A 12,115-nucleotide genomic window follows, 5' to 3' on the forward strand; every position below is an offset into this window, starting at 1 on the left:
CTAGATCCACAGAGACCGGTCTTTTGATCTCAAAGCGGGCAAAGAGGTTATTTAGCTCCTCCACCAGCAGAGCATTAGCATTGGCTATTTTTTTCATATTGCCCTTATAGTTGGTTAGGTATTGTAGCCCCTGCCACACCTGTCTTAAGTTATTATCTTCCAGATGCTTCTCTATCTTTTGTTTGCATTTCTTTTAGCTGACTTAATGTCTGTTCTCAAGTTTTCCCTGGCCTCGTTGTATTTGTCTTCATTTCCTACCTTGAAGGTGGAGTTTCGGACTCTCAGACGTGATTGTACCTCTGCTGGCATCCAGGTTTATAACTACTGTAAACTCTGATGTGCTTATTCACCATTATATTGACTGTACATGTTTTAATTTATGAGGGTACAGCGTCAGTGAATTCTTGCAGCTCCAAATGTTCAAATATGCTGTTTTGGCTCATGTCAATCAAGCAGTGTCATCAAAGAGTCATCAAACAGTACTCAAGAAACCAACTTTCTCTATTGTTGCCCTGTCTTCTGGAATAGCATGCGGCAGCCTACAGATACTGGTATTTGTACAATCCCCTCTGTCCATGAGTCTTAAAAATCTAACTGTTTTCTTGGGCCTATCTTTGGACTTTTAAAATCATTCACAAATGTTTTGTTTCCTTCAAGCTACTATTCAGTCAATTTGATATTATTTTTTATCTATTTTTATTGAGAAGCTTCAGAGAATTGGAGAGCCTAGAAATTCCATGAATGAAGAAATCAATGAATGATATAGAATGTTAAACTAGTGAATGAGATTAAAGACTGATTTCACCACAGTTCATACTTGCAAAAGGATTAATAAGCTATGTAATTCTCAGATAAGGATATATAATATTGCTGCCTCCATTTCATTCCACCCTAATTCTTAATCAAAAGAAGATCATGGAATGGCCAAGAAGACTCTTTGTGGATCCATATTTTCTCCTTAACAAATGCGGGGGATATATTATATTGCCTTTCTCTGCCCATTGTAGGGAGCTGGGCCGACAGCGAAGCACTATTGAGCTAGACACTTTGTCAATGACAGTAGATCAGGTGACAGCCCTTGAGCAGAGTGTGAATGAAAAAATTCGAGCTCGAGTCCCTGTGATGGTTCGAGAGTTTGCTGTGGGTGATCCTGAAGTTGAGATGGTAAGTTTGGGCTGCAGTAGTGGAAAAAGAAACTACTTTGTATTCTTCTCTAACTAGATACTGTATTACAGGTAAGGAGCCGTGGCTTGCCAGATGATCATACTGGGCCAGTTCGGATAATAAGCATTGAAGGTATTGATGCTAATATGTGTTGTGGAACACATGTCTCCAATCTCAGTGACCTGCAGGTGAGGCCCCATATGCAAGATTTTATACATTGAATTTCTTCAGATGTGCATGTCAGGCTGTCCTACAGAACAAAAATAGCCTCTTTGTGCTTGTAGAAATCTTTTAATCTGACTCAATGTTTGTTTGTTCGAAAGGTCATTAAGCTCTTGGGTACAGAAAAGGGGAAAAAAAACAAAACCAACTTAATTTTTCTGGCTGGTAATCGGGTGCTGAAAAGTCTGGATCGAAGCCATGCCACTGAAAAGGCCATGACATCACTGCTTAAGCAAGTATTCCATTTTCTGTATATCACAAATGGGCCTCTCTATACACAGTCACAGAGAAACTATTTCAGACTTACTGGACTGAGAATTCCACTTAAGCAGTAGAAGGAAAAGCAGCTGAACTTTAAGATTTTTCTAAAATCCACAATCAATCACATACGGGTTGATTATTTATTGAAGAGGAACAAATACTTTATTTAAATATATTTAATATTCATGATAAGTAATGTAAGCCTCTGAACAATTGTTCCTAGTCTGAAAAAAAATTATTCCCAATCATACAGCAATTACTATTGCAATCAATTCTGCATCCCCTATTAATACAAATTGCTCCACTCATGTTTCTTCTCAAAGCTTACTCTCAGTAAGATACTATACAGTCTTTCCTGAACCCTGTGGTTGCCTTTGTATTTTAGGAATGGTCCCGAAGAACATGTAGAAGCTGTGAAAAGGCTGCAGAGCTCTCTGAAGCTGCTTCAGAAGGTAGGTTTATGTCACTTCATTTTCATCTGTCATGGAAAGTTGCCAGCTTGGCTTCACAGTAACCACAGCAAGATATATTGTTAACTTTATATTAAAATAAGACATTGGTAAGCAGTTTGCAGAAAAGCATGTTTAGTAATGGAATATGGAAACCAGGTTTGAGGTAGTGAGTTGGTTAGGAATGATAGTGACTATGACTACAATTTTCAGGATGGTTCTGGCTCATCTGCAAGGATGTAGTCCAGCCTCTAGAAGGATCAGATTGAGAACCAGTTGCAGGAAGATTATACCTACTTGCCTTTCAGGACTATCCAAGATCTGTTCTCCCAGAACAAAACTACTTGTGATTTAGAATCCGGATGGGTAGACTATGGAGAAGCTCAGTAACATTTATTGCATCCTTGTCCTTCTTTACCTTGCTAGGAATTTCCCTGCTCAGTCATTTCCTCAGTCAGTTAATCTTTGCTAAGTGTATCCATGATGTACTTCTTTTTTTCAGAATAATATGAATTTGCTAAGAGATTTAGCTGTTCTTACAGCACAGAACTTCAAAAACACTACAGCTCAACAACCAGTATTTGTCTTACACAGGTGAGGGAAAAGACTCCTCATGTTTAAGCTTAGCTAGTTTGGCAGACCAGCATGAGAAAATCTATGTATATGTTTGCTAAGAGTCAACACCAGTCTGACAATATCAATATGGTGGAACCAACAAATGTCTTAGATAAGGGGAAATTTAAGATAATTGAAGTCACCCTTATCTCTCATATACCCACAAACATGAAATGATATTTAATTTTATCAACGAGAACATTTTAGTGTCTTGAGAACTCTTTTTACTTTAATAATAAATCCTTTGAAGTTCTATCAAGCAAAATTGTGTTATATTTTAAATCTCCAAAAAGCTGAAGTTGTTACAAATTAAAATATCAAATCAACCCAGGCACTCTTTATATGTCTGATAGACCTGTTACAGAGAGAGGGGTATAAGAGTGGAAGTTTGGACTTATTTCTTATAACATTTTTTAAAAAGGAAAGAATTTTTCTATTCTTCTTAGGGGATCATGGAATAACTTTCTCCTCTCTACAGGAAAGATGGTGACTCTGAATTCATGAATATAATTGCAAATGAAATTGGCTCTGGGGTGAGTCTTTTCTTGTTTCTCTAATTTTTAAAATAGGAAATCTTCCAACAAATATTTATTTGTTGAAGATTTCCTATTTTAAATTTAAAGGAGGTTCCTCTGATACAGATAGACCTTATTAACAACCATTTGTTCAATGATCATTTGAAATTTAATAGCACCAAACAAGAAGATTTGTAACAGTTCTTGATAATGTGTAGCTGTTGAAGTGTTCCCATTGTCAGGTAATAGCAATTCGGGCATTTTGCAACCAGCTCACAATGATGAGGGTTGCAGCATCCTGCAGTCCTGTGCTCTCCATTTGCAACCTTCACAGCTGGCTTCCAACAAATAAAATCAATGGGAAAGATTATAGATGGCTGTAAATTGAAATCATGTAACTGTGGGACACTGTAACAGTATGGGATTTATCTATCAAACATAACTGGAACTGTTGCAACTGCTATTACAAGTCTATGCATGGTCACACTTTGTGACCATGTCCCTTAGTGATGGAGTTGACAATCCTAGTTACAGTAGTTCTTTACTTAACAACCATTATTTAACAATGGTTGAAAGAAACAATGAACTCAGGAAAAGTGATTTATGACCTGTTCTTGCACTTACGATTGTTGCATCACCACCCCAATCCCCATAGCCACATGATAACAATTTGGATGCTTGGCAACCAATACGCATTTACGACCAGTTGCAGTATTTTGTATCACATGACTGTTTTGTGACTTTTCTGAATGATTTCAAGTAAGAATTTTCAAATGGGGAAGCTGGATTCGCTTATGATCATGTGATTTGTTTAATAATTGCAGTAAAACTGGTTGGTCATAAATTTGGATCAAGTCACATTTATGACTTCACTGATTTATGATGGAAATGGTCTCAAGTCTGGTCATATGTCAAGGACACATAATTAAGTAAGGACTATCCACTGTTTATATCATCTTATTATAAATAGGCATTTGACATCTTCTCTATGGGCTTTAGAACATGGTTTCAAATCAATGCAAAATTGAGATAATTAATTATAGAAATTATAGTTTAAAGTTTAAGATGGAATAATGATCAAATTTACATCATTATATAAAAATATCCCAAATTAAGTATTCTTATCCATGTGATTCTATCAAATAAAGATGTGGAAGCAAAAGAGATGAAGAAAGTATCTCTCTAACTTCTCAGACTTAATAGTTAACATTCAAGAGGGTGAGAAACTGTTTGCTAGCTTGTTGATAATTTGTCAAAGAACTTATTTGTGTGTCCTAAGCTTGATTCAAATACTAAAGTTGCACTTGGTCCTTCTATAAGTATGAACAGACTTTCAAGTACTTTGATTTTTAAAAAAGTATATGACCTGGAAATATTTATTTATTTATTTATTATTTATTAATAAAATTTATAGGCCACCCAATCCCGAAGGACTCCGGGCGGTACAAAAAGAAACTAGTCCTTCACTAATCCACAGGACTTTTTAAAAAATGGGAATCAAATCATATGAATCTTATTTTAACAAAATAAAGTTGCAAAATTGTGAAGGATAGTTTCTCTGAAGAAACTATTTCCTAAAAATGGCTGTTAAGAATTGAACCAGTGAAGCATAAATCTTGCAGGGAGCCTGCTAATGAATTTGACTTAACTATCAGAAATTTAAATCCTGATTTAAATATTCCTATGCAGTGGCACCCTTGAGCAATGATTGAATAGTATATTGTAAAGAATTTGCAGCATTAGATCTTAAACACTATCATTTCAACAGGAAACTCTTCTTTTCTTATCTGTGGGAGATGAAAAAGCAGCTGGACTTTTTTTGCTGGCAGGACCTTCAGAAGCAGTGGAGAAACTGGGTCCCAGGTGAGTTAGTCAAAACAGTTGAAGTACTGTCAAGCTATTAATTTGGCAGCCATTGAGAATGGAGCTCTGTTCTGTTGTTTTGTCAGTTGCCCAACTGATGAATAAGAGAAATCCAATCTAACTGAACAAATTGATTCGCCTCTTTGTTGTTCTTTCCATAAGAGTTGCCGAACTACTGGAAGGAAAAGGAGCAGGGAAACATGGGCGCTATCAGGGCAAAGCTACAAAGATGAGCCAACGATCAGAAGTAGAGGCCCTTCTTCAAGCATTCGCCAGCAAAGAGAACTCGGAACAATGACTGGGTATCAGGACAATAGTGCAATTAGGGAAGAAGCAAAAGATTGAGCCATAATTGTTCCTTAAGAACTATTTAATAATACAATAATTTCTCTTTGGTTTTTTTAGCATGCCAGTATCAGCAGAAAAGAATTATCAGTGGTCTAATACTAGAAAGAGGGATATTACTAGATACGAAAGAGATAACATATGTAAGAGAGGCATGTCTGGAAACTTTGTTATATGTCTGTAGAAAGAAACCTCACCATAAACCAGTTTTTGGGTATAGAGAAGAATTGCATTTTTCAGAGATGTTCCATACATGTTTCATAAAATTTGTGATGCTTCAGTATCACAAATTAAACACTATAGACGTTTGCTGATATATTTGTTTCTAATAGTGTATGTTGTCTTCCCCAAGTTGTATTCTGTTGAACCATTTGGAAAGGAGTTTAACAGGCATAATTCTTTGCTCAGTCTTGTCTAATTTTGCCTCCTCTGAATATATAGGACTGGTATACTTAGAGTACCCAGCATAGCCCAGTTGGCTGGACTTTTTGGAATTTGTATTCCTAACACGTCTGGAAAGCACCAAATTGGGAATATTGTTTTAAATCCCTATTATATCTTAGGATCATCATCTTGCCCCCAACAATCTGGGTCTTCATTGTATTGACTTTGGAATGATGGAAGGCTGAATCAGTCTTGAGCCCATCGGAATCGAACTCCTGGCTGTAAGCAGAGTTAGCCTGCAAATACTGCATTCTAACCACTGCACCACCAGGTAGCATAATATTAATGAGAGGGAGGTGCATAGTTTTCTATTTACATAGCAGCCTAGAACTATATAGTTAATCTGCTAATGTACAAGGTGTTTACTACATAACTTTGCGCAAGAAGTACCATGATAGGATTCTGAATCACTTTCTGAAAATCAGGCTTAGAAATGTGAGTCAAAGAAAGTGCCTGAATTGTTTAGATGTTAAAAATGGTATATAAATTTAATCCTGAATGAACCTGATGATTTATGATTCTGCTTAGGCTATACCAAATATGATTACAATTGGAAGAAAAAGCCTCCATTACAACATCAGAATGGACAGTAAATTGATTAGAATCTAGAATAATAGAGTTGGAAGGAACCTTGGAGATCTTCTAGTCCAACCCCCTGCTCAAGCAGGATACCTGGCCTACACCATTTCAGACAAATGGCTGTCCACTCTCTTTAAAAACCTTCTGGAGGAAAACTTTCCCAGTTGTTTATTGCTCTCACTGTTGGGAAATTTCTCAGTTCTAGGTTTAGTTTCCATCCATCGTTTCTTGTCTAGGATTAAATATGGTCCAAAGTGATAGGAAAATTGTGAAAAGCAAGACATTGTGCCTGGCATTGGTTGGAGATAAATGCATAAATATTCACATGAAACAGGGAAAAGAATCTGATCAATATGGAAAAGGAACCAGAATGCCAGGGAAGCAGACAATGCAAATGCAGCAAATAATTCTTCCAGGTTACTATTAAAAGTGATTGTAACTGTTTCTGGCTTGTTTGCAAACTAGCAGGTAAGTTAGTCGTCTTCTGTTTGGAATTCCTCAGAAGCTTTTCTAAGAGATATCCCATCCACTTTCTTTTCTGGCTAAAATATATCTATGCTTCCTCCCTGTCCATCCAGCCACGATACCAAATCATTTCTGTCTGAAGGCAGCTATATTCATCAGTGTATGGAAAGCATTAAGATTCTGTTTAATCTTCCACAAAACAGACCACAACATATCTTAGTTTATAAACCTTTAGTATTTAAAGTTGAAGATACATGTCCAAGTGGCTCAATTGCAGGACATTTGTTCCTTATAAATCTTTCTTGTCTGTCGGCTGAAGGATGCAGAAAATACTGTAGGGGATCAGGGCCACTGCACAGATATGGGCACAAGTGCACTTACAAAATAAGAGGATGTAAAAAAGAATCTCCTGATCAGTGGGTAGTTCAAAGGAATCAAACAGGCGCAGGACTAACAATGAAAAAACGATGCAACTGAAGTGGAAGATCAGCCCTTGGCTTGGCTTCCCTTTGCCCATTTCTGCATACATTGGGGAGTTGAGTCCAAATCCCAGACCAAACAAAATGCCCAGATTGCGTAAAAGACTGGCAAACGGGGTTGTGTCAATGTGGACCCATTCAGGCCGTTCACACCACTTGTGGGCCTTCTCGAGTGTCCACAAGAGATCTACACCCAGCATCTTGAGCAGCAGGTACAAGCCTAGGGCGAAACCAAAGAGGAAGCCAATGGTTCCAACATATCGTGTGAAGCTGGCAGTGTAGATGGAATGGACTTGTTCAAAAATCACAGCCACCAGTAATCCTGTGGAATAAGTCAATCGTCGTTTGAGTTGGCATTCTTTGATATTTACATATAAGATTTTGTTCTTTTACTTATTCAGGACCAGAAATAGCTTACCTGAAATAACACCTGCAATCACTTGATGTGGGAAGTGTGCAGCAATGAACACTCGGGATAAGCAGACGCAGACTTGTATAGCCCAGAATCCTGCCCAAAGAAGACCATGCAGCCATCTGGAATGGGGAAGATCAGGGCAAAAGCAGGACTTTTTTAACTGCACCACTTAGGCTAAAGGCCAATCTGTCCTTTGAATGTTGTGCCAGAACAGGAAATAAGATTTCATTTAGCTAATTCTACAGTGAATTAGTTAAATGAAGATAGTCCCCATTTAACCAACTGCTTTGTTTGGTGACTCTTCAATGTTATAAAAATACTGAAAACATAACTCTGCTACCAATGTCTGTATTTATGAACTCATAGTATCCCTCAGTCATGCAATTTCAATTAGAATCAGTATGTGTTGTCCTGTGCTGATCTGGGGTTTTTCTCTTCACTTTCAGCACTGAGAGATTGGACAGGAAGGGATTACAGGAAAATAAGCAGGCACATACTGATTACTCTCTTAAAATCCCTTCTCTAATCACTGTGCTCTGCAAGGAGTAGGGGAAAAGCAGTATCTGTGGACAATTTCTGCTGTCCTGTTTTTGGAACCATCTGTAGCTTTGAGACTTCATATGATGTACAGGGATGCCACAGTGTACAATGTGATTGTAAAAGAGTCAAGATAGTAGACATAGTGAAATCAAAGTTCTGTCTGTTTTTTATATGTTCTGCACACGTCCATACATACAAAACCTGGCAGAACTTTATTTATTCCACTGTTGCTCTCACCCTGCCCCCCCCCTTTTTAACTCTCCTATGGATATCTATATTTGTGTATCTGTGTTAAACTGACAAGATACCTGCTGTGTCTTCAGTTTAGGATTAAATAAATATATCTAATCAGTTTGGCAGTCAAAAAATACATTTTGTAATCTCTTTTTGTATGGCATTTCCTCACAAATGGATGATTCCCTGAAATATTTAGTCAGATATTTTCATAATTATGTTTCAATGCACACATTTGTGAAATGTTTCCAGAGGTTCCCAAAACAAACTGAACAAAAACAGGGAGACTGACACTGAAGCACAACAAAATCTAATTTTCCACAAATACGGGTAGTCCTTGACTTACCACAGTTCTTTTAATGACCATTCAAAATTATGACACTGAAAAAAGTGACTTATGAATGTTTCTCACATGTCTGTAGCAGAAGCCCCATGGTCATTGGTGGTGACTGGTTTGTATTGATGATAGTTGCAAGCAAAGTCATTGGGGAAGCCAGATTCACTTAAAACCCATGTCACTAACTTAGCAACCCCAGTAATTCACTGAACAATGGTAGCAAAAAAGCTCACAAAAGGGGATACATTCACTTAACAAATACCTCACTAAGCAATAGAAAGTTTGAACTCAATTAGCAATAGCAGTTAGACTTATATACTGCTTCATAGGGCTTTCAGCCCTCTCTAAGCGGTTTACAGAGTCAGCATATCGCCCCCACAGTCTGGGTCCTCATTTCACCCACCTCGGAAGGATGGAAGGCTGAGTCAACCTTGAGCTGGTGAGATTAGAATCGCTGAACTGCAGATAACAGTCAACTGAAGTGGCCTGCAGTACTGCACCCTAACCACTGCGCCACCTCGGCTCTTGTGGACATAAATCAAGGACTACCAGTATAATGCTTCAATGTTTAATCTCAATCTTGATTTCATGAAAGTTATCACTGCTGATTTAGAAGTCAACTTTGAAACTGCTGTGTAAGAACACAGCTTATTTCATGTTGCATATAGATAACACTTCTTAATGTGTTAATTGTGGCAGCCATTGTCTCAAACAAAAACAACCACCTGAAAATGAGATAATGAATTGAGACAATGTTTTCCTCCATAGTCTTATATCAATATCCTCTCTTTAGAGGCAAATGGGAATGGGAAAATATATCCAGGAGAGAAGAGTAATAGAGGAACCCTCTCAGTTATGTCCATGTCTAAACATAAAGTTTCAGCATGATAGCAATCATGCAGACCTTACCTGCCTCTCAAGGCGTTTTGCTTCTGTGGCTGCTGTAGTGATAGCAGTGCTGTCACCATGACATAATAGACCCCAGAAGACCCCATGGCATGACCAGAAGGACTACCTGAAGATGCATACAAAGGAATCAGTGAAAGGAAGGCTGCAGCTGCAATGGCTTAAAGAAGGTACTGGGAAAGTAGGGAGTATAACACTTCCAACCTCACCTGGGCCAGTTTCACAAGTAATTGGAAACTGGCGGATTACCGGGGGTGTTACATTGCCATAAAAATCTGTCTCATGAACCCACCAGTAAGGCCTTTCTCCAAAGAGGATCCTAGGAAGAAAGAAAATTAAAAGTAATTCTGATTCCAGTAAAGGACAAAGCAATAGCAGGCATAAGATAACAGACACTTAACAATTCTGGGAATATCAGAGAATTGGTCTATCTGTAAATTAACTTTTTTTCAAGTTTCTAATTTCAGATTTACCTGCAAGACAGGAGTTCTAGAATTAAAAGCATTTCAAGTAGGGATGGACATGGGCAACCTTCCCCAACCTGTGCTCCCACATGCTTCCTAGCTCTGAGAATTATGAAAATTATAAGCCAAAGGTATTTGACTCAGAAAGATTAATTACTCTTGCTGAATTTTAATTTTTGCAAGCTCATTGAGGATTGTTTTAATAGAAAATTAACCATACAATTTTAAAATAAAATTTCAACAGTCTTTTATTGTTTTTCTTCATTTAGCAAAATCAATCTAATTTTTTCAACAAAATGAAGAATGCATATTATAATATACAGGTTAGAGTACTTGTCAGTATGACTTCTGTGAAAAAAGATCAAATTCTAGAAATCGTTAATTAACAAAATTGTAAGATCTAAAAATGCCAATGATTTTTAAAAGGTACAATATTACACTTGCCTATTCAGAAGGCAAGTTATATTTAGTAAAATATATTATATTTAGTAAAAAATATTCCCAATTAAATTAGATTAGAACCTGAGAGCATATTTACTAGAGCATAGTATCTATTTAAAAAGCTGCCTAAATTCAGTAGAACATTTCCCCAAATACATGTATATAAAATTGCAATTGTAGCCTCTTCCGTAATATGGAGACAAAATTGCTCATAGTTTTCATCATGATACCCAAATCCCAGTTTATGATAGTTGGAGAATAAAAGTCCATGGAACAAATGGATGCTCAGACTATTTAAGCAAATAAACAAATAACTGGTTAATTTCTGAAAAGAGAGAAAAGAGAATAATGGCAGTTCTTAAGCCTCCCCCTTTTCCTTAAGTATCCCAAATTCAACTATATGAAATATAACTTGGAAATGATAAACGCTTATTTGGAGGAAAACCTAGTGTGAATGTTTTCTTCCGCCCAGTCATCTCCCTCTCTTTAGTCCTTACTTACTTCGCAGCCAACAGTTTTTAGCATTACGTACAACTTATAAATTACAATTTGTGCTGGCCTTTCAAAAAAGAGTCAAAATCTGGAATATATAAGCAGAATTGTTTTTTTCCCCTCTAATATTACTGTATACTATATTCTTTTGCATGCTTTAAAGGATGCAAAGACCTATGCTCTGAGTTAAGCACCAGATCAACAAACTTGCAAGAAGGAAGGGTTGTAAAAGTCACTTTGGTTTTGTGCTGGAAGAATGAGAGGAGAATTCATTCCTGAGCCCAGATATGGTGATCAGGGATTCTCACTCATGCTCACCACTTGAAAACAAGGTTGAACCAATCGCCGATGACAGCTACCCAGATGAGTCGGATTCCTACTGCTTCCTTCAGTTGGAACCAGATGGGAAAGAGCAAGAAAAAAGTTGTTCTGAGATCAGCTACTGTTGAGATGAAGAGAAACCAGTCTTTAAAGTCCATAAAATTCTCTTGGAGGTAACTGGTGGCCTGGATTCCTGCACTGTGCAATAGATCCATGGTGCAACTTCAGCAGAGATTATCGTCTGCCACTTTGGTACTTCCTAGTTTCCCCAGCAATTGCTGGGCCTTTTTAATATCCAAGCCCTCTGATCTTTGATCTTTAACCACCTCTCCTGTCCAAAAAATATTGACAGAAGCTGCAGAATGAAGCAAGGTGCATTTGTTTGCAAGAGTCAATATCTTCTGTTTCAGGGAGCATATGTGCCCTACATGCTTGAAAGTGTTTGAAATACCATTGCCTTTCCCCACTGAATTCTGAATGGAGATTAGATTCTGCTTAACAGAACACACTTATTGGTCAAACTACAATTCTAAGGCACCTTTGGAAAAAATTATGAACATCTAA

The 12,115-nt window shown here is 37.4% G+C and overlaps 2 protein-coding genes across 3 annotated transcripts in view; one reads left to right on the forward strand and one right to left on the reverse strand.

Annotated features, from left to right (window-relative positions):
• The window catches only part of LOC116522756 (putative protein PTGES3L), a 28,232-nt gene extending 22,154 nt beyond the window's left edge, over positions 1–6,078 (forward strand). For both annotated transcript variants that reach the window (XM_032237781.1, XM_032237777.1), the window contains 8 exons: positions 1,008–1,164; positions 1,236–1,352; positions 1,488–1,618; positions 2,033–2,099; positions 2,599–2,690; positions 3,190–3,244; positions 4,995–5,089; positions 5,252–6,078. In XM_032237781.1, coding sequence (XP_032093672.1) covers positions 1,008–1,164; positions 1,236–1,352; positions 1,488–1,618; positions 2,033–2,099; positions 2,599–2,690; positions 3,190–3,244; positions 4,995–5,089; positions 5,252–5,387 — 850 coding nt within the window. In that variant the 3' untranslated portion in view covers positions 5,388–6,078. The remainder of the gene's footprint in view (positions 1–1,007; positions 1,165–1,235; positions 1,353–1,487; positions 1,619–2,032; positions 2,100–2,598; positions 2,691–3,189; positions 3,245–4,994; positions 5,090–5,251) is intronic.
• A 447-nt stretch (positions 6,079–6,525) lies between these two features.
• LOC116522757 (glucose-6-phosphatase-like) lies at positions 6,526–11,840 on the reverse strand. The gene is made up of 5 exons (XM_032237782.1): positions 11,549–11,840; positions 10,043–10,152; positions 9,837–9,942; positions 7,820–7,935; positions 6,526–7,723 (listed from the first exon to the last, which is right to left on the reverse strand). Exons 1-5 carry the CDS (start codon positions 11,764–11,766, stop codon positions 7,212–7,214), a joined length of 1,062 nt encoding a protein of 353 aa, XP_032093673.1. The 5' UTR covers positions 11,767–11,840; the 3' UTR covers positions 6,526–7,211.
• Positions 11,841–12,115: the final 275 nt, after the last annotated feature.

Source organism: Thamnophis elegans, chromosome Z (assembly GCF_009769535.1).
Source record: "Thamnophis elegans isolate rThaEle1 chromosome Z, rThaEle1.pri, whole genome shotgun sequence".
In the NCBI taxonomy this organism is placed as follows: Eukaryota; Metazoa; Chordata; class Lepidosauria; order Squamata; family Colubridae; genus Thamnophis; species Thamnophis elegans.